The 21,399-nt window shown below is 41.5% G+C and overlaps 1 protein-coding gene and 1 pseudogene across 13 annotated transcripts in view; both read right to left on the bottom strand.

Moving 5' to 3' along the window:
* LOC114510426 (general transcription factor II-I) overlaps positions 1–20,205 on the bottom strand; it is a 116,265-nt gene extending 96,060 nt beyond the window's left edge. For 2 of the 13 annotated variants that reach the window (XM_028529059.2, XM_036020837.1), the window contains exon 1: positions 19,797–20,205. In XM_028529059.2, coding sequence (XP_028384860.1) covers positions 19,797–20,076 — 280 coding nt within the window. In that variant the 5' untranslated portion in view covers positions 20,077–20,205. Of the gene's footprint in view, positions 1–16,317; positions 16,491–18,280; positions 18,647–19,796 lie in introns of those variants that run through there. The other 11 variants (XM_036020838.1, XM_036020839.1, XM_028529093.2 and 8 more) reach the window with 9 other exon arrangements.
* LOC114502384 lies at positions 8,435–9,332 on the bottom strand (annotated as a pseudogene).
* Positions 20,206–21,399: the final 1,194 nt, after the last annotated feature.

Here is a 21,399-nt window from a genome sequence, read left to right as displayed (position 1 = left end):
GCAAACCTCAAGTCAATTTGGTGATACTAGCAAACACCCACAGGGCAAAGGTAATTCTAAATTCTCATATTGGAGTTCCCATTTTCTTTTTAATATTAGCCTTTTCACATTACCCCTCCAAATTCCTCTCTACCTTATCAACTTTTTGGTATTTTTACCAACATTTGGCTTTATAATTTTATAACAGTCTTCTGAGTTCCACCAACTCCAGGAACCACACCTTACAATGACCTTCATTCTCAAGAACAAGGTATGAATTAGCCAGGTTATGAGGCTACAAATTCTCAATTCAAGCCATATCAGGTAAGGAAGGGAATTTTTATTTTTATTTTTAAGTATTCAGTCTAAAGGTTGCACTGACTCTACACACAGCTAACCCTATCTCTACTCCCTCCCTGTGAGCCTGCCTCACTTGAGCAGATGAGATGGGTTTCTGCCCAAAAACAGAGGCAACAGCCACAAACATCTTCAAGTTGACCGCACACCTGTACTGTAACCCCAGACACAACAGACTATTGTATCTTCCTCCTACTCTCTGCACAAAAGTTTTAGGAGTTTGTGTCACAAGCTTATCATAACCAAGCCTACTGTAGCTAGAACCACATGAAATAGGAACACAGGCAGCTACTCACAAGGCAAAACAGGACCCTCAGTGGAGAAAGGCATGAGAAAAGCACACCAGGAACACAAACTACATCAGGTACCTGAGTCATCTTCTTTCAATTTCCTTCATCCTTCCATTCTGAGTTTTTATCTTTTGTGTCCCTAATTTGATTTTAATCCTCCTTTATGAGTATCAAAGATGAACTAATTGGCCTGTCCCTGTTTCATTTCCTTACCTTTTATCCTTGTCAGCTATTGTTTCATAGATACCTGCATGGACTTCTTTTATCTTTCTCAAAACAGACTCCAGCCACTCTTTAAAACCTTCTTGTGTTTCTGGTTGGAGATCCATTTCAGGGATTAGGCTTCACTGTGTCCTTACTGGTCTGTTCTACCTCAATATATGCCAATCACTAATTGCACATAATTTTTTCATTTGCCCATATTTCTGCTTTGAATTTACTGATCCTTGTTGTTAATACTGAACAGCAGAATAACAAAAATTAAAGTGAGCCAAAGAGCTCTTGAAGATTTTCACACACATTATCATCATTCTTAACAAAAAAAACTGGTGTTGCTCTGAATATTTTTTATTATGTCAATCTCTAAAATATCACTAAATTTTCAACACACATCTGCTTCAAATTAAGTTTTAGGTCAGATTGGTAAGTGAGGGAGGTACCATAACCCTGATCTGTTGTTGTTTTTTTTATTACATTCATACCTTTTCTTCCTTGTGCTATTATGTTCTTTTCAACAAACATGTTCCCATTTCAAACTTACAATGTATAATCTAATCAAGAAGAAAATGTAAGATATTTTAGTGCAACAATTTTGTTGTATTATTTTATAAATAAGCCCAACCTAGAAAGATTAGCTATCTTACTAAGGTTACCCAGTTCATTTTATAAAAAAGGACTAGAATCCATATCTCCAAATCCCAAATTAACTCTTTCACATACAATAATAACGAAAGACAGGTTAAAAAAAACCCAAAGTAAATAATTATATAGTACTTAGACTGTAACACTAGGCAATCTTTATTAGGCAGTAAATTAACTGTCCTTCATTGCAAACAAACTGAAGCAAAAATCTTTTTTGTTCGTGACACAAAAATCATGGATGAGTTGAGGAGTACCTGATTTATATCCACATCAGTCATTTTCTACAGAGAAAATAAAGGATTTGGCTCAAAGATAAACATGTGAATGTGTTACAGAACAACTGTCTAATGAACATGTAACTTACAGCACAAAACACTGCTGACAGGCACTAACAGACAAACTTCTCTCCTTTAACAGATAAACAGTGTGAGAGTTGGGTTTAAATGACAGTTTGAGCACCGGATGGTGTAGCTCAGTGGATGGAGAGCAGGCTGTGAACAAAAGGGTTGCTGGTTTGATTCCCAGTCAGGGCACATGCCTGAGTTACAGGCCAGGTCCCCAGTGAGGGCCACATGAGAAGCAACCACACACTGATGTTTTCTCTCCCTCTCTTTCTCCCTCCCTTCCTCTCTCTCTAAAAATAAATAAACAAATAATAATAATAATAACAGTTTGACTTAGTAACACAAAATTGAAGATCAGATTCACCCTCAGCTACAAGGAAATGAATCTGAATTGATCAAGGCACCAGGACCATTATTTTATTTTCTTCAGAAAAACTTATTTTCACAATTTTCTGCAGAGTGCTAAAGTTATGTTATTTTTCCTTACAATCTACCCTGTATGTACATTTACAAAAGTATGATGAAAAAAACTTCAAGATTGCAAAAATCACTATGTATGGTACCAGGTGGGTACTGAAAATATTGGAACACTTTGAAAGCATATGAACGTTTAACCACCTGAAACTAATACAAAATAATACTGAATGTAAACTGTAATTAAAACATTTTTAATTAAAAAGTAAAAATAAAAAACAAAGATTTCAAAAATCTGTAACTTTTCCTAACTCAATGTTTTGTACTACAGCTATCAGCACTAAACTCCAGATACTTGGATCAACTAAAACTGAGAAAATCTTTAAAATAAGCTAAAATACCTACCACTAGGATATTACTCATCAAAGGCTACAGTGTTAAAGAAAAGTAATGGTATTCAATTCTATAATTATCTGACAGGCTTAAGGCAGGGAGGAGGATACTTTTAACAGGAAAATCTTCCATCCAAACTTAAGTTTTTGACCTTTACTCCAAAAACTGCAGTGTGACTTTCCCCTGCTGTGGATGGTCTTTCTCTGGGCCAGATTTTAAAATGAGCTATCTCTGCCTTGTTTTTTCAGTCTTCCAGTTGTGCCCATTGTTTGAGACCTAGTCTCAGGTTATTTTGTGTATATGAGGTAAAACTCAAATTTACCAATTCATTTTATTAAAAGCTAGTAAAACGAAGTTTCAACAAAATTAATGACTACAGGCTCCAGCACAGTCTTAAATACTTGTATATACACTAAGAGAAACATCTTCAGTGAGAAGTATAATGTAACTTCAAGTATCATCTAATTCTAAAGGAAGTGAAATCTCAAACTTTTAAAAAAATCTACTTATAAAATAATTTCTTCAAAATCAGTACTAAGAATAAGTTACGCTTCATCATGTAAATTGTTACAAACTGTCCTATGATGATGCCTAAAATAAATGAAAAGGATCTCACACTTGAATCAGCTGACTTCATCCTAAATAATACTCAGTCGCATTAATATTACCTATATTATCATGCAATACTACATTAGGGCAATCTTTTAAGAGTCGTCTTTCTACCTCTGAAATTAATCATACTTAAATAACTCCATGTTCAACCTGTAATTACTGCATACCAAAAGGTAATGTTTTTCAGAAGAGGAAACTTAACCCTAAAATGTCAGTATACATTTAGTATGATTGGTTCAGATTTTGACACAGAATTTACAATTGTCGTAAATTTTTCAACACACTACCATTTGTTCTAATTATGTCCAATTAGTAGCTACCTCAGAAAATGTGTTCAAGGTAAGTCACTGACCATACTAATCTGTCTTCTGAATGATACCAAAGAAATTAACTTAGTATCATGGTGTGTTTATTTATAAGAGTGGCATCTACCTGACACAATTTACAAAGCACACCTTTTTTCCCCACAAAACAACATTTGGTAACTTGGACATACAATGTAAATTGCCTAAGACCACAAAATTATTAAATAGTATCTAATCCAGATCTGACTGTTCTTAATTCCCCATGTTCCTTCAAACCACATCACGCACTGTAAATTTAATCTAATTCTTAACAGTTTCATATTCAAATCTCAGAAAAATATCATCATTTCAGGACTTAGACAACAACTATAATGGAATTGTTAAGTCTGTACACTATCCTAAAAATTAAAAACAAAAAAATACCCAGCCTCAGAGATTCCTTGATTCTAGAAAAAGGTATTTTCATTATCCCAAAGTACTGCCACACAAAATACTCACCAACAAAGGAAAACAAGGCACACACCATCTTAACCAGGTGATCAAAGTTAACACCAGTCCCAGGACAAACATCGTGTCCAACCCAACAGAACACAATGAGAACACTGTGATATTCCTACCCAAAATGCATTGGACAAACCCAAGTTTATAAAATGACTGCCCTGTAGTCTTCAAATAGGTCAAGGGCATGAAACTCAAAGACTGAGGAACTGTTATCAAGTGAAGTATGTCAGACAACTGGGTGAAAATGTAATCCTGGATTAGACCCTTGTGCTATAAAGTGACATTTAGCAAAACTGAATGGGGTTTCTGTGTGGGGAATTTTGTTTGTTCTTGAAACTACAGTTGATTCTTTAGCAACACGGGGTTTGATGTGCACAAGCCCACTTATACAAAAAAACTTTTAAAAGATTTATTGATTTTTAGAGAAAGAAGAATGGAAGGAGAAAGGGAGAGAAACTTTGAAGAGTGAGGGAAGAAACACTGATCGGTTGGCTGCCTCCACATGCCCCAAACCAGGTACCTGGCCTACAACCCAGGCATGTGCCCTGACCAGGAATTGAACTAGTGACCTTTCATTTTGTGGGACAACACCCAACCCACTGAGCCACATTGGCCAGGGCAGTATTTTTTTCAATAAATTCATACAATACTGTAAATGTATGTTATCTTCTTTATGATCTTCTTAACATTTCCTTTTCTCTAGCTTACTTTATAATAATACAGTATATAACATACAAAATGTGTGTTAATTGACTACGTTATCAGTAACGCTTCCATTCAACAGTAGGCTAGCTGTAGTTAAGTTTTGGTAGGGAGTCGAAAGTTATAAGCAGATTTTCAACTGCCAGTATCAACACACCCCTAACCTCCATGTGACACAAGGGTCAACTGTATTTTGTGAGATTAAAAGTGTGTCAAAAGTGTATAGCTCAGGTGGTTAGACCCTCATCAGGATGTGTCAGGGTTGCAGGTTCAACGTGCAGTCAGGGGACATACAAGAAGCAACCAAGGAAGGCACAGAGACGTAGAACAACAAAGCAATGTTTTTTTCTTCTCTCTGTCCCTCCTCCCCCTTCCTCTTTCACTCTAAAATCAGTAACTTTTTCAAATAAGTGTTTCACATTAATTTTGAAAGCAAATTAAAATTTCTCCTACTTTTGTCTTCTTTTTCTGCTTCTGCTGTCAACAAGTGTTCTGAATATCAGACCTGGGAGAAGAACTAAGGACAGTAAAAAGTAAACTATTGATTATAATTCTAGCTAAAAAAAAAAAAACCCTAGAAATGGGCTATTTTTCGTCTTGTTTTTTTTTTTCTTTTTTGCATTTTAAGAAGGGAATGACTGGAAATTCATACAGGTAAATACGTCCAAAAGTATAAATGATCTAAAGTATATTAAATAAAACTCAACAGACTATACATCAACCAGTAAATTAGGTCATTCAATTTGGAAAGTATTTGTTATTGACTATAAGCCGAGTTGGGGGGGAACCAAAGGGGGGAGAACCCTCTCATCCCAGCACTAACACAATGACTTGCACACAATAAGCACTCAGGACACAAATGCTGAATTCCAGAATAAATTCTAGGCTCCAGGTTGATCCTCCCCATGCCAACACTAGAATTTAGTCCCAGTGCCACCAAACAGATTAGACTGTCGATGGTCATACCACCCCAAATGAGCCCGATCTCATCTGATCTCGGAAAATAGATCAGATCATAGGCTATAATACAGAAATCACGCCCTGTCTGGTGAGGCTCAGTGGATTGAGTGCCGACCTGCAAATCGAAGGGTTGCCACTTTGATCCCCAGTCAGGGCACATGCCTGAGTTGTGGGCCAGGTCCTTAGCAGGGTGCGTGTGAGAGGCAACCACACATTCATGTTTCTCCCCCTCTTTCTCCTTCCCTTCCCCTCTCTCTACAAAAAATTTTAAAAAATCTTTATGTTAAAAGAAAAAAGAAGTCATAATTTGACCCCAGGTAATTTTACCCGATTTTCAACCTTGTACCTATCTTGTTTATTAAGAGTTAAAATTAGCCCTCACTGGTGTGCTTCAGTTGCTTGGGCATTATCCCACAAAGCAAAAGGCTGCTGGTTCAATTCTCAGTCAGGTCACATGCCGGAGTTGTGGCCTAGTCCATGATTGCGGCATGTGCAAGAAGCAACAGATCCGTTTTTCTCACGCATGGATGTTTCTCTCCCTCTCTTTCTCCCTTCATTCCCCTCTCCTTAAGATGAAATAAAATCTTTTTTTAGTTAAAATTCATAAAGACAATGCTCCTTAAATTTAGCTAGTCAATATCATTATCTATACATAAACAGTATCAGAACAGGAAACTAGTATAATATGGTAGTTAAGAGCTCAGAATCCAACTGCCTATATTTATATTAAAACTATGCCTCGCTATGGTTTTTTGGGATTAGTCAGCATCTCAAAACCTCATTTTCCTCAACTTTAAAATAGTAATCCTAACAGTGCCTACTTTAGGACACAGGATTGCTATGAGCATTAAATGAAGTAATGGAGGCAGCACAACAGTAAACTAATTATAAGCGCTCAAAAAATGTTACTAGTCGTTACTGGCATTACCGTTTAATTCTCACACCAACTCCCACTTTTGACATGTCCTCTAGTAGAGAGCTTGCTACTTTTAAAGTGATAATTTGCAATTATTGTACTAGTTTAAAATCAGTCCTCATAATGAGAAGAAACTTCTTCTACAAGAGGCCTTTCAGTACTGCACTGCACTCCCCTCACAATCCTCTTCTCCAAACTAAGCATGGCCAGTTTGCCACTTGCTTTACCTGGAACATTATTTCCAAAACATTTCACAGCTGCTCAACAGCCTCAAAATATTCCCTATTTTGTCCAGACAATGTCCAGAAGTGGACATGACATTTTGGATCCGATCAGTTCACCAGAAGCTACACTAGGACTTGTAACTCCCAGAATTTCCTTCTTCCTATTTACACAGAAAAACATTTTAATTCACATTTCTTTTTTTAAAGATTTTACTTATTTTTTTTAGAGAGAGGGGAAGGGAAGGAGAAAGAGAAGGAGAGAAACATCAATGTGTGGTTGTCTCTTGTGCGCCCCTCTCTGGGAACCTGGCCTGCAACCCAGGCTTGTGCTCTGACTGGGAATCAAACTAGCAACCCTTTGGTTCACAGGCCCATGCTCAATCCACGGAGCTACACCAGCCAGGGCTAATTCACATTTCTAAGAGCATATATCCGTAGGCTCAACAGATCCCCCTTCCAAAGGGAAACAAATTAGGCTGGTGTTTTATTCAGATGTTCCATTTTATATATAGTTAATAACAGCCCTGGCTGCTGTGGCTCAGTGGATTAAGCATCAACCTGCAAACCAAAAGGCTGTGCCTGGGTTGCAGGCCAGGTCCCCAATAGGGGGCACTCGAGAGGCAACTGATCCATGTTTCTCTTGCACACTGGTGTTTCTCTCCCTCTCTCCCTCCTTTCCTGTCTCTCTAAAAAAAATAAATAAATAAAACCGAGTAAAATAAAGGAAATTTTAATTTACTATAAAACTACTAAGGCCCATGTATGTAAATGCAATCAAAACACACACAGTAATCCTCTGATGTATGGGACCTATACAATCAGAAATCATAGGCTATCTAACAATGGCTCATTTTAACCAATTCTTTACTACTCCCTGCTTCTACAATTACAACATAATCTTTTACAGAGTGCTTTTTAAAAATTGTTTTCTACGTCGTACTATAAAAACAAAAACTTCAAAAATCACAATGAGAATTAAAATGGAAATCCTCACAAATCCTACAACATGGATGAACCTTGAGAACATTATGCTAAGTGAAATAAATGTAAAGATTTTACATACTACTGAGAGTTGTTCAGATCCATCCAAATTCTTCCACCTGAAGAAAAGCATTAAGAAAAAGACAATGACCCAGCAATTCCACTCCTAAAATATATACACAAAAAAACCTGAAAACAGGGATTGAAAATATACTTGTACACCAATGTTCATAGACGTAATATTCATAATAGCCAAAAAGTAGAAACAACCAAAATGCCCATCAACAGAGGAATGGAATCCTGGCTGGCATAGCTCAGTGGATTGAGTGCGGGCTGGGAACCACAGTGTCCCAGGTTCGATTCCCAGCCAGGGTACATTCCTGGGTTGCAGGCCATAACCCCCAGCAACCGCACACTGATGTTTCTTTCTCTCTTTCTCTCTCTCTCTCTCTTTCTCTCTCTCTCTCCCTCCCTCCCTCTCTCCCTCCCTTCCCTCTCTAAAAATAAATAAATAAAATCTTTAAAACAAAAAACAGAGGAATGGATAAATAAAATGTGGTATATCATACAAAGGAACCTTATTTAGTTATAAAAAGAAATGATGTTCCAATACATGCAACAATACAAATGAACCTTGAGAACAATATACTAATGAAGCCAGACACAAAATGACAAATAACGTATGATTCCACTTACACGAAACATCTCTAACAGGCAAATTTACAAAGACAGAAAATAGACAAGAGGTTACCAGGGACTAGGGGGAGAGGGAGGAATGGAGATTTATTGCTGCATTCGTACAGAGTTTCCATTTGGGGCGATAAAACTGTAGATGTAGCTGTGATGTTGGGCACGTTGAGTGTGTGTATAACAGATTCTAAAGAAGCCCCGTTTTATTACAAGGAGGATACAAATCCCTTTCCTCACAGGGAAAAGTACTGTTTCCCTTCTCCTAGATGATAGCCAGGCCTCTTCCACTGTCCCCACCTTTGTCTTCTACAGGTACTTTCCACATCATTAAGGTATTTGTAGAGATTGCTGATGTGTCTGTTAAAGTTGTGTAGGTTATCAGTGAACATCAGATTTCCAACCATTTTCTTCTCTTAGATACAACGCTGCAATTCATTCCCCTTCCAGCCTTGAAGCTATCTGGGACCCTTGTTTAATTCTTTGGGTTGCTTTTCAAAATTTTCCAGGATCCCAATGTTATCATACACCCTGAACATGGATGGCCCTCTACTCATTCCAATGATCAACCACTTTGGGCAGCGGGTGGGTGAGCCTTACATGTAACAATCCAGAAACACCAAGAGAGAAGCTTCTCCATGCCAGGGCACCCAACTCCACAGGCACCTTCCTGAACCCCCAGCAAGGCTCCCTGCCACTGTTGTCTCCCCTTCAACAGCCCATCACTTTGGCACAGAGGAGACCCTCAAGGAGATGATAGGAACCACCCACGCTGGCCTCATATTGGTACCAAGTGGACAAGCCATCTTGGGCTTCACCAAGGTAACTCTAGCTATGACAGTTTTATCAATGTAAATGTAATTAATGCCATTAAATTAAAAATGTTAAAAAACGGTTAAAATGGAATATAAGGAATAAAAAGAGTAAGTTGAAGAAACGGAGCTAATAAATCTTTTACCCCTTTAATCAAGTTTAAACAAATTCCAGTACTCCAGTCAATTTCTCTGCTCTTTCTTCATGTGTAAAGTGGGTAGAAATACACTGGGATGGGCAAAAATAGAGTTACATTCTGAGTATGTGAGTTTATTCTTGTACTGTATGTATTTATTATTATTACTCATCTATATTATTTGCCTTATTATTGTTATTATTTTGTATCCTTACTCATGATTTCTCTTTCAGGTAATGATGGCTGGTACTTTACCTACTTTGCCCATCCCTATAACCTTGCTGTCATCCTCCCCTGTCAAATTATCATGTCACAACTAAAATAATTTAACCTAAATGTTGTAACGTCTGGAGCCAAGACCATTTGTTAATTTTATAGTTCAGCTTCAATACTTCATTTTCTTTCTTTTAAAATTTTTATTTATTTATTTTTAGAGACAGAGGAAGAGAGGGAAAAAGAGAGGAAGAGAAACATCAATGTCTGGCTGCCTCTCAGGAGGCCCCTACTGGGGACCTGGTGCACAACCTAAGTATGTGCCCTTACTGGGAATCGAACTAGGGACCCTTTGGTTCACAGACTGGCACTCAATCCACTGAACTACAACACCCAGGGCTTCAAACCTCATTTTCTTAAATCACTTTTGCTCTGCAAACCCAATCTACGCAAAAGCCTACTCACATTTATGTTGCAGTCAATAATAAGAGCTTCATCAAAATATTACAATGCAGAAACAAAGTTCTTTCTCAGCTTTCATTAATCAAACTGTCAATTTCTAGTAAAAACATTTAAGTGAGTGGGTCTTGGCCACAAATCAGATAGCTAAGGCTTTTTTATTTATAAAATTTTATTTATTTATTTTTAGAGAGAGGAGAAGGGAAGGAGAAAGGGAGGGAGAGAAACACCAATGTGTGGGTGCCTCTCACACACCCTGTACTGGGGTCCTGGCCTGAAACCCACACATGTGCCCTGATTGGGGATCGAACCAGCAACCCTTTGCTTTGCAGGCTGGCACTCAATCCACTGAACCACACCAGCCACAGTGCTTTTCTTATCTCCTTTAACTGACCTATAAAAGCAATGAAACTGCAACTACATTCAATTCCTTTACTAGTTTCTACCTCAAATACTGTATTTCAGCATCCCCACTGGGAAATAAGGCACTACCTCCAAAACTTACAGGAGTTGAAGACAGAATATAGGTGAATTTATCTATTTGTTCTTTTCTTTAAGATTTTATTTTTTATTTTAGAGAGAAGGGAATGGAGGGAGAAAGAGAGGGAGAGAAACATCAATGAGAGAGAGAAACATCGATCAGTTGCCTCTTGAATGCACCCTACTAAGGACCGAAACTGCAACCCAGGCATATGCCCTGACCAGGAATTGAAATGGGAACCTTTCACTTTGCAGAACAATGCCCAACCAAGCCACACCAGTCTGGCCCATCTATGTGCTATGTAACCAGTTCCAGAGGCTAGCTATTTCAATTGTAAGTTCACTATTTGCAAGGTAGACATTAGTCTCTGCAATACATTATACACATACATTACAAATGGCATACTCCTCAGCTGTAAAAAAAAAAGAAGAAAGTTTTACCCTTTGTGACAGCATGGATGGACCTAGAGTACATACGCTAAGTGAACTAAGCCAGTCAGAGAAATACAAATACTGCATGATTCACTCATATGTGGAATCTGATGAACTGAACAAACAAGCAAAATACCTAGAGAGTAAGATGACAGCTATGAGGGTGGGGTGGAGGGAAAAAGGACTCATGGACATGGACAACAATGTGGTGATTGCAGGGGGGAGAGGGCTATAAGTGGGATAAATGATAATGGGAAAAAAAGACAATAAACAAACTTAAAACAAACAAAAAAGCCCTGGCTGGTACAGTTCAGTGGATTAAGCGCCAGCCTGAGAAACCAAAGGGTCACTGGTTCGATTCCCAGTCAGGGCACATACCTGGGTCCCCAGTGTGGGGTATGTGGGAGGTGTCCACACTGATGTTTCTCTCCCTCTCTCTTTCTCTACCCTCCTCTCTCTATAAAACTAAAATAAATAAAATCTTTTAAAAAGTAAAATAAAGAAAAAGAAATAAATGTACAGGTTCTGTCTACAAGCCAGGGCTCATTTTAACCAGATACCCACCCTAAATAAGACCTCTTCACTACTCTCTGCTTCTATAGTTATACTATAATATAATCATACAGTACTCGCTAAGGGAAAAATATCATTTCCTTTGCCATATTACAAAAACAAAAACAATTTAACAATCACAAGGAGAAAAATCCCAGGATGAACAAGTCTTGGTCCTCCCAGACTTTATATCCTCCAGAGCTTCTGGAGATTAACTTTGTAGTCAAACTGCAAAATTTTCATTTCCTTAGGAAATTCAATTTCTCAAAAGTATTAAACAGTATTTTTATGGCTAGTATTTATTGAATGCTTACTGTATGCCAGACACCATCCTAAGCACTTTAACTCATTCTATCTTCAAAACCCTGAAAAAGAAACAGATTCTATTATCATCACCCCACCTTTAAAAGAGGGAAACTAAGACACAAAGATGGAAAGTGGACTGCCAAGGCAATGTCACTAGGAAGCGGCATGAATCCAGTAGTCTGACTTCAGAACTTACATCTATATTCACTAAGTGGTATTCCCTCTCTCAGTTATGAATTCATTTTGCCACGCAAGTTATACACTTTTTAAATAAACCAATTCCTTAAAACTCCTCTATAGTTTTAACCTTACAACTAAATCCTCCATCAACTCTTGACAATCCATGACTACATTAAACTTTCTCTCACTCTTCCACTAGGCCAATATGGGAAATAGCAGAGTAGTAAGTAGTTTCAGAAACAACCATGGAATAATACAAGGAACAGAGAGGAAAAAGGAAAAAAAAAAAAAAAAAAAAAAACACCTGCAGTGATAAGTGTTCCAGTAAAGGACAAACAGAAGAAAAATGGGGAAGGCAGAAAGAGGAAAAACTGGAGAATGAATATCAAGATAATAACCTCAGCACTTCTGATTTATCCACATTTTTCCAGTCTACATACATCCTCTAGAATACTAACTGTTAATGTTACCACCCCAGGCAGGTAGTATAGCCTCAGCTATACTTTGGATAACCCAGTAATCAAATATTATTTTTCAGCCTTGGCTGGTGTAGCTCAGTGGATTGAGCACGGGCTATGAACCAACAGGTGACTGGTTGGATTCCCAGTCAGGGCACATGCCTGGGTTGCAAGCCAGGTCCCCAGTAGGAGGCATGAGAGAGGCACCCAGACATTGATGTTTCTCTCCCTCTCTCTACTTCCCTCCCCTTCTCTCTAAAAATAAATAAATAAATAAAATCTTTAAAGATATATTTATATTATTCTTCAAATGCTTTGCTGCCATTTTAAGCTCACTGAATACAATGAATTTCAATTCTACAATTACAATGAACTGATTAATTGAATTTCTTATGTTCTTTCAGTTAGTAACAATGAATAAGCTTAACCCAAATAAATATATACAACTTTTGAAGAAAAATGTTATGATCTTTAGTAGGTTGATATTAATAAAATTCTTCACAATTATCTTTCAAATAAATTGCCTCTAACACATTTTTGAAAAGTGAAATACCATTCTCAGAATACTTCTCAAAAAACTCTTCAAAAACAATGCTTTCCCCTAGACATACATAAAAATTACGTGATCAGCATCGGCAGAACCCAAAGGTTAAGACAATTTCACTTTAATTATAACCACAACTGTTAAAAAAAGGACTGCAGTATTTAGAAACTCCTGTTGTCTTTATTATTAAATTTATTTATTTTTAGAGAGAGGGAAAGGGAGGGAGAGAGACATCAATGTGAGGTTGCCTCTCATGCGCCCCCTACCAGGGGCGGGGGATCCGGCATGCAACCCAGGAATCTGCCCTAACTGGGAATCAAACCAGCCACCATGTGGTTCTCAGGCCTGCATTCAACCCAGTCAGCTACACCAGCCAGGGCAAAAACTCACATTTTCAATAAAGAATAAAACAATGGTAGAACTGAAATGAAATGTAATGTAAAGAGCTACTCACCAGTAATCAGACAAAAAGTTAAGTGTTTAGCAGTCTTTCAGTGTTTTATTTACTGCTCCTTTACATAGTAACAACAGCCTGGATTAGGGAGCTTGTCTTCTTTTTTTCTTTTTAATTTTAATCATTGTTCAAGTACAGTTTTCTACCCCCTACTCCCATTCCAGCCCACCCACCCAACCCTCCCCCCTTCCCCCCCATTACCCCCACCCCTAGGTGTTGTCCATGTGTCCTCCAAATTTGTTCCTGTAAACCCTACCCATTCCCCCCTGAAATTCCCTCTTCCCTCCCCTCTGGTCACTATCAGACTATCCCCTATTTCAGTGTCTTTGGTTATATTATGCTAGTTTTTTGTTTTGTTTTGTTTTGTTTTCTTGTTTAGATTCCTGTTAAAGGTGATATCATGTGGTATTTGTCTTTCACTGCCTGGCTTGTTTCGCTTAGCATAATGCTTTCCAGCTCCATCCATGCTGTTGCATAGGGTAGGGGGAGGTTGTCTTCTATATTTTATGTTTTGGAACACACCATCAAGCTAAGAATGATCAAAAATGACAGACCTTAATTGTAAACTAATCCCATTCCTCCTACCTAATTTGACATTGCTTTCCCTATTACGAAACTCACTATAAAAAAAAAAAATCGCCCTGGCTGGCGTAGCTCAGTGGATTGAGCGTGGGCTGGGAACCAAAGTGTCCCGGGTTCGATTCCCAGCCAGGGTACATTCCTGGGTTGCAGGCCATAACCCCCAGCAACCGCACATTGATATCTCTCTCCCTCTCTCTCTCCCTCTCTCTCCCTCTCTCTCTCTCCCTCTCTCTCTCTCCCCCTCTCTCCCTTCCCTCCCCCTCTCTCCCTTCCCTCCCCTCCCTAAAAATAAATAAATAAAATCTTTAAAAAAAGATAATGTAACAAAATAGCCACGGTTTAAAAAAAAAAATCTTTCTCAACAAGACTTGTGCCACAATAAAAAGAACCCAAAACCTGTATTTTAATGTCAGACTCTATAGTCATATTCTGAAAACTAAGCCAAATCCTTGGAGGTCTAAGCAGCTGAGGGAGGAGGGGCAGGAGCTCTAGCTGCTCTGCCAGCCTTAGCCTGGCCCAACCTATCTCAGTCCCAAGCTCTAGTCCTATGACCCCACCTGTTCCAGTGCCCAGGCTTTGTACTCCAAGGTGGGGATGGGATGACCTTTAGGCATCTCTGGAAAGAGATAAATGCCTGTGCTGTGAATAAATTAACTAAGTGAGTAAGCGTGAATTGTTAGATTCCTAATTTTATTCTGTATTTAAATATTCTGGGCTCTTTTTTAAAATGGAGACTTTTTATTTTTTAAACTCTTAATTTTGTAACCATTGGTAATAAAAGTGTTTAACACTCAGTAAGTTATAAACAGCTCAGCTTATTTTTGTTTTTTTTTAAGATCTAGTTGTTGTTGTTTTAAGATTTTATTTATTCATTTCTAGAGAGAAGGAGAAGGAGGGAGAAACACAGGAAAAGAAATATGGATGTGTGAGAACCATGGATCAGCTGCCTCCTGCACACCCCCAACTGAGGAACTGGCCCTCAAAACACACATGTGCCCTCACTGGAAACTGAACCCACAACTTTTCAGTTAGCGGGCTGATGCTCAACCCACTTAAACACACCAATCTGGGCAAGATCTAGTTTTTTTTGTTTTGTTTAGATTTTATTTATTTTTAGAGACGGGAAGGGAGGGAGGAAGAGAGAGAGAAACATCAATGTGTGGTTGCCTCTCACGTGGCCCCCACTGTGGACCTGGACTACTACCCAGGCATGTGCCCTGACTGGGAATCGAACCTGTGACCCTTTGGTTCGCAGTCCGCGCTGAATCCACTAAACTACGCCAGCCAGGGCTCAGATCTACTTTTAAAGTAATGAAATGCACCCATCTATAAATTTCCCTCACTTAAAACTTAATCTGCCAGCGTGAAAGGTTCTAAAGTATCAACACCACCAAGGAACTCCTTAGAAATGCTAATTACTTGGCCCCACCCAGGGAGGGACCTAGCAATTGTGTTTTAACAAGTCCTCCAGGGGATGCTGATGCTCAAAGTAGTTTGAGAACCACTGGCTTCCAGGTTGAGAGTCAGGTGGCCTAGATTCAAACCTTACAGTCAAGGTTAACTTGACAGCGTGATCGAGTAAATTACTCAGCTTCTCTAGGCTTCTTCCTCATCGTAAAATGGAATTACAAAATTGTTCTTTAAAGATTAAATAAGAAAACATATGGTAAGGGCTTCAGAGCAATGCCAGAAACATAAGTATTCAAATGTTAGCTGTTGTTAAAGCACTTGAACAGTGTAGACTAGGAGGAGGACACAGGCAGAAAAGCCTGGAGTTTAATACCTAGTGAGTAGGCCAGGCTCAGGAAAACAAGGCAGAACCAAACACATGCACAGAGGAAAAAAGATGGCCTCCTAGAAGGGGCAGACAAATTGACTGGGATAATGTAAGAACAGCCAATTCTGACCCAACAATATAGCCTTTAAAAAAGTGAAGACATATAAACAAGAAGAGCCTGAAGAACAGAAAAAGTCATTCTAGCCTACAGGTGTGAACGAAGATACTGAGAAGCAGGCTAAAGGAAAGCACAAGGCTATACTAGCTTAAGAATGGACAAACCAAAAACATTTACAGTAGTCCCCCTTTATGTGCAGCATATACATTCCAAGACCCCAGTGGATACCTGAAACCGCAGACAGTAGCAAACCTTGTATGTACTATGTTTTTTGAATACGTACATACCTTCCTCCTTGAGCAACTTCAACTCTGCCGGAAATGTGGCAGCAGCTTCTCCAACAGCAGGCACAGCCTCTGCAGTGTTTACATTTCTCAGTCCAAACCTATTCCTGAATCTGTGTAACCACCCCTTACTTGCAGTAAATGGCTTGGTGTCACTCCTTTCAGAGGATCCCTTGCTGAAATTGAAATGTTCATACAGACTCAGTGCTTTCTGGAGCAACGTGCTGCCGTCAACAGGGACACATTTTCTGTTCATGTCTTCCACCCACAAACTTAATGCCTTTTCCATCTTAACTAAGCATTTATCATGCACTGTGGCAGTAACGTTGGCAGTTTGAGGTGCAACAGCAAAACTAGCACGAATTTCTTTTTCCTTCTTCACAATTTCTCGGATAGAAGATTCGTTCTTACTGTAGATCTTAGCAACCTCAGCATAGGATGTTTTTCTTTCCTTACTAAGCCAAGAATTTTCACCTTTTCACTTAAAGGAAGCACTTTTCGCCTTCTTTTTGGCATATCCAAATTGCCAGCATCACTATTCTTGCCCTTTGGGGCCATAATTAAGGAAAGTAAGTGTTAGTCGAACACCAGCACTGTATACCAAAAGAGTTGACAAGCTGCTGGTGGCATGTAAGTGTGTAAAGACTGGACAAAGGAATGATTCACATCCCGGTGGGACAGAGCAGGACCTTATCACTCTAACCGGAACAGCGAAAGAAATCTAAAACTTACGAATTGTTTATTTCTGGAATTTTCCATTTCTGACCTCGACTGGAACCGCGGGAAGCAAAACCGTGGATGAGGGATGTCTACTGTAGTAGGAAATAAGTCATCCCAAATGATAGGCTTTAGGTGGAAGGAGTGTAATGCAAGCCCTGCCTCCTCAGGGCAGTCTTCTGTACATTCTCATTTGCAAACTAGCTTCCCCTTTTGTCTCTTTACTACCCAGAGACTACTCTGAGGCACTGTGGCCCATCCATCAATCCACTGTCTGAAGCAAAGCTGAATGCAGAAAGGGTGAGAAGTCTGCACCAGGCCCCACATTCGCTGAAGTGAGCACTACTTGAACCGGACCAGACATCTGAACACTCTCAGTCGCAAATTAGCGCAAAACCGTAAAACTAAATAAATAAATAAATAAATAAATGAAACCTCGCTTTAATAAAGGAAAAATCTGGATAAGCAAATATGTATGGGGGAGGAAAGGCAAAGACAATTTTTTTTTTGTCTTCCTCCCCGCCCTGAAACCCGCTTAGGTGCTGGCCCAATACAGACGGCTTATATTCGTGGCCTGAAGGCTGAGGTTTTCCTTCCGGTCATTGTGTTTATTTCCCCCATCAAAACCGGCCCAGCAGGGCAGGCGCGCCCGCTGGGCGGGGACAAAGCCCACTCCGGCTTCCACCTGGGCGAACGCAGGGAAAGACAGGGACAGGGAGGGGCGACGCTCGCCAGCCTGCCCGCCCGTCGGCCCAAGTTACCAAGCACAGAAGCGCCGACCCCGCCCCCGCCGCCCGGCGGCCAATCCGGAGAGTCTGCTGCCCGGGCGCACTAGCCCCAGAGACACCAAGCTAAGCGCGACCCCACAGCTCGAGCCTGGCACCGCGGCGCGCATCCGCACCGTCCGAGCCGGCCAATCAGCAGTCGGGCATGCGCAGCCGCAAGCTCGTTCACGCGCTCGCCTCACGCGTGAGACCCCCCCCACCATAACACGGCGCCGGCGCGCGCGCCCCTCCCCCATGAGTACCGAGGCGCGCGCGTGCAACTGTTGTCCCCCGCGACCGCGTCTGTTCCTGCCCCACCCCCAAAGCCAGCCGCCCGGGCCTGGGGAACAGGGGTACCCCAACTCGGCCGCCGACAGTCCCTAGACTCCCCTCCGTGCAGGCCCCGGAGGGGCAGTCTCAAATAAAGACTCTGCTCGCGATGGCAACTGGGGCGGGGGACAGGGGATGAGGAGCCAGGGACTCACCCGAGTGCAGCCGCCTCCGGGCAGCGCCGGGGTAGGGGTGCTGAAGGAAAGCGAGTGTGAGCCGTGCGCAAGCTGTGGCGGCGACGGAGCAGCCTCAGTCTGAGGCGAGCTGACTAGCGGGCAGGAGGTGAGAGGGCGAGGGCTCGTGCGTCTCGGCCGAGCTTCTGTCACCGCCGCATGGCCGCCCGGGCAGGGCCTCGCTTAGCGCCTAGATCCAATCGCTAGGGACCAAGAGAGGGGCCGGGATAACCGCGGCAGGCGGGCGGCCACGGTTAGAGAGCGCGTGTGGGGAAGCGGGGGGGCGATCAGTGGCCCCTTTTCTCTGCTCTCCGAGCTTCTCTCTCTCCCCCCCCTCCTTTTTTTTTTTTTTTTTTTTTTTTTTGTCCCTCAAAGGCTCGCGGCGCTTGCGCACCCGCAACGCCGCCCAGCGGGAGTTGTAGTTTGTGATTCCTATCCATTAACGCTGTGGAGAGGGCGGTGGACTACAACTCCCAAAAAGCATCGCGCGGGCGAACTCCGAGCCGGGGGACGCCGAGAACACGGCGCCCGGCCCTCTCTACAAGGACTGTCAATGGAGGCGCGGGGTGGTGGGATCGAGAACATGGCTGCACCTGGGGCCTGTTCGGCGGCCCGGGTGGGGGAGGGGAGCAGGGGCCAAAATCCAGACCGGTGGTGGCTCCTGCCTGTTCCCTGCGGAGCTCCAGCCAGTTTCAGCCGCCGCCGAAGACTCGCACTTACTCTTGCACCGGAGATTCCCTGCAAATTGCGAGACCGGGACACGGCAAAGGCCGGGGATCCCCAGGGCGGCCTGGCGGCCTCCTTGCTCCTCCAGGGGATTTTCTCCGCCCTGCACCACCCTCTGGGACACAGAGAAACCCGTTAGTTTTGTAAGCTTGCCTCAAAAGAAACATTTTGCCCGGACTTTGGACAGTGGAGAGATGGGACTCCTGTTTTTATTTACCCACTGCGGCTTTGCTCTCGTCTGCACTCGACATTTAAAAATAAAGTTGAGGAAAAGCCATGGAGTGGTAACAGATAACCTGATTTGTAGCCGGTTTTGCTCAGACTAAGCAGTTTTATTCAAAAGCATCCACCACCCACCGCACCCCCGCCAGTTATTTTTGGCTTCTCAACTGTCATTAGCTCATGAATTTTGGAAATGCAGAAACGTTACTGTTAATCTAAGTTAAAGTCAAAAGTTTAAAAAACTTGACCCAGAGATTATATACGTTAATATAAAGTGCGCGATTGAGTGATTTTGTGATTTTTCTCCTCACTGGGGATTCAAGCCACGCCGGCCATCCTTCCCCTCCCCCTCCCCCTCCTCGGTAGGTGGCGACCACAGCAGCGCCTTTTCCAGCCTGTGCATCTGGCAAGAAAACTTTGCAAACAGCCACTCTTGATGTGCAGCAGTCCCCCCTTATCCGCGGGGAAATACCTTTCAACACCCCCAGTGGATACCTAAAACCCCAGATAACACCAAGCCCTACATACACTGTTTTTTTCCTATACATACCTTCCTCCTTAATCAACTTCGACTCTGCCGGAAATGTGGCAGCAGCTTCTCCAACAGCAGGCACAGCCTCTGCAGTGTTTACATTTCTCAGTCCAAACCTATTCCTGAATCTGTGTAACCATCCCTTACTTGCAGTAAAAGGCTTGGTGTCACTCCTTTCAGAGGATCCCTTGCTGAAGTCTTCGTATAGGCTCAGTGCTTTCTGGCGCAACACAGTGCTGTCAACCGGAACACATTTTCTGTTCATGTCTTCCACCCACAAACTTAATGCCTTTTCCATCTTAACTAAGCATTTATCACGCACTGTGGCAGTAACTTTGGCAGTTTGAGGTGCAACAGCAAAACTGGCACGAATTTCTTTTTCCTTCTTCACAATTTCTCGAATAGAAGATTCGTTCTTACTGTAGATTTTAGCAACCTCAGCATAGGATTTTTTTCCTTTCCTTATTAAGTCAAGAATTTTCACCTTTTCACTTAAAGGAAGCACTTTTCGGCTTCTTTTTGGCATATCCAAATTGGTAGCATCAGTACTCTTGCGCTTTGGGGCCATTATTAAGTAAAAAAAGGTTACTTGAAGACCAGCTCTGCGATACCCAGACGGTTGATCTGATAACGGAGACAGCTACTAAGTGACTCATGGGAGGGAGCGTCTACAGCGTGGAGACGCTGGACAAAGCATGGAAGGATGTTAGAAAGTGAGTTGTCAGACAAAAGTTCATTTGGGCAAGATTACCCTTGTCATTTAAAATTCTGGGGGAGATAGTGCCCTGCTTCTATGAATTTGTTTAATGCTTCAGAGTGGAATTTTGCTGCTTTTTCACGAACAACTCCAACTTCCTTGGTGTTGAAGCAGTTCCTAAAACTCTTAAATCCTAAAGCAGTTTCTGAAACTTAAGCTGGCTTTGAATTGCCTCTAGACAAGAAAGCTGGCCCTTTGGGACAATGAACAGTGTATGGAACGCTATGTGGTTTCAACAACATATGGAGGCCAAGCCTTTTTCTCAGTGTACTTATTTCACTTAGCATAATACTCTCTGTCAACTGATTGATGTTTCTCTCTCCCTCTCTCTTTTTTAAAAGTTTGTTTTATTTTCAGAGAGAGGGGATGAGAGAGAGAAACATCGACTGGTTGCCTCTCCCATGTCCCCAACTGGGGACCTGGCCAGGAACCCATGCATGTGCCCTGACTTGAATCGAATCAGGGACCTCTTGGTTCACAGGCTGGCACTCAAGCCACTGGGCCACAACAACCAGGGCTCTCTTTCTCCCTCCCTTCCCCTCTCTTTAAAAACGAATAAATATGTAATATTTTTTAAAAAAACACATTGGAGCCCTGTCTGCTGTGGCTCAGTGGGTTGAGTGCCAGCCTGCAAAATAAAACGTTGCCAGTTCAATTCCCAGTCAAGCAATATGCCTGGGTTGCAGGCCAAATCTCCTATTGGGGACATGCAAGAGGCTACCAGACATTGATGTTTCTCTCCCTCTTTCTCCCCTCCTTCCCCTCCTTCTAGGAATAAATAAATAAAATCTTTAGCCCTGGCTGGAGTGGCTCAGTGGATTGAGTACCACACTGTGAAGCAAACATGCGTGGGCACATTTCCCC

This window comes from Phyllostomus discolor, chromosome 3 (assembly GCF_004126475.2).
Source record: "Phyllostomus discolor isolate MPI-MPIP mPhyDis1 chromosome 3, mPhyDis1.pri.v3, whole genome shotgun sequence".
Classification (NCBI taxonomy): domain Eukaryota; kingdom Metazoa; phylum Chordata; class Mammalia; order Chiroptera; family Phyllostomidae; genus Phyllostomus; species Phyllostomus discolor.
The sequence above is the reverse complement of the archived record's forward strand: the minus strand, read 5'-3'. Positions and strand labels throughout refer to the sequence as shown.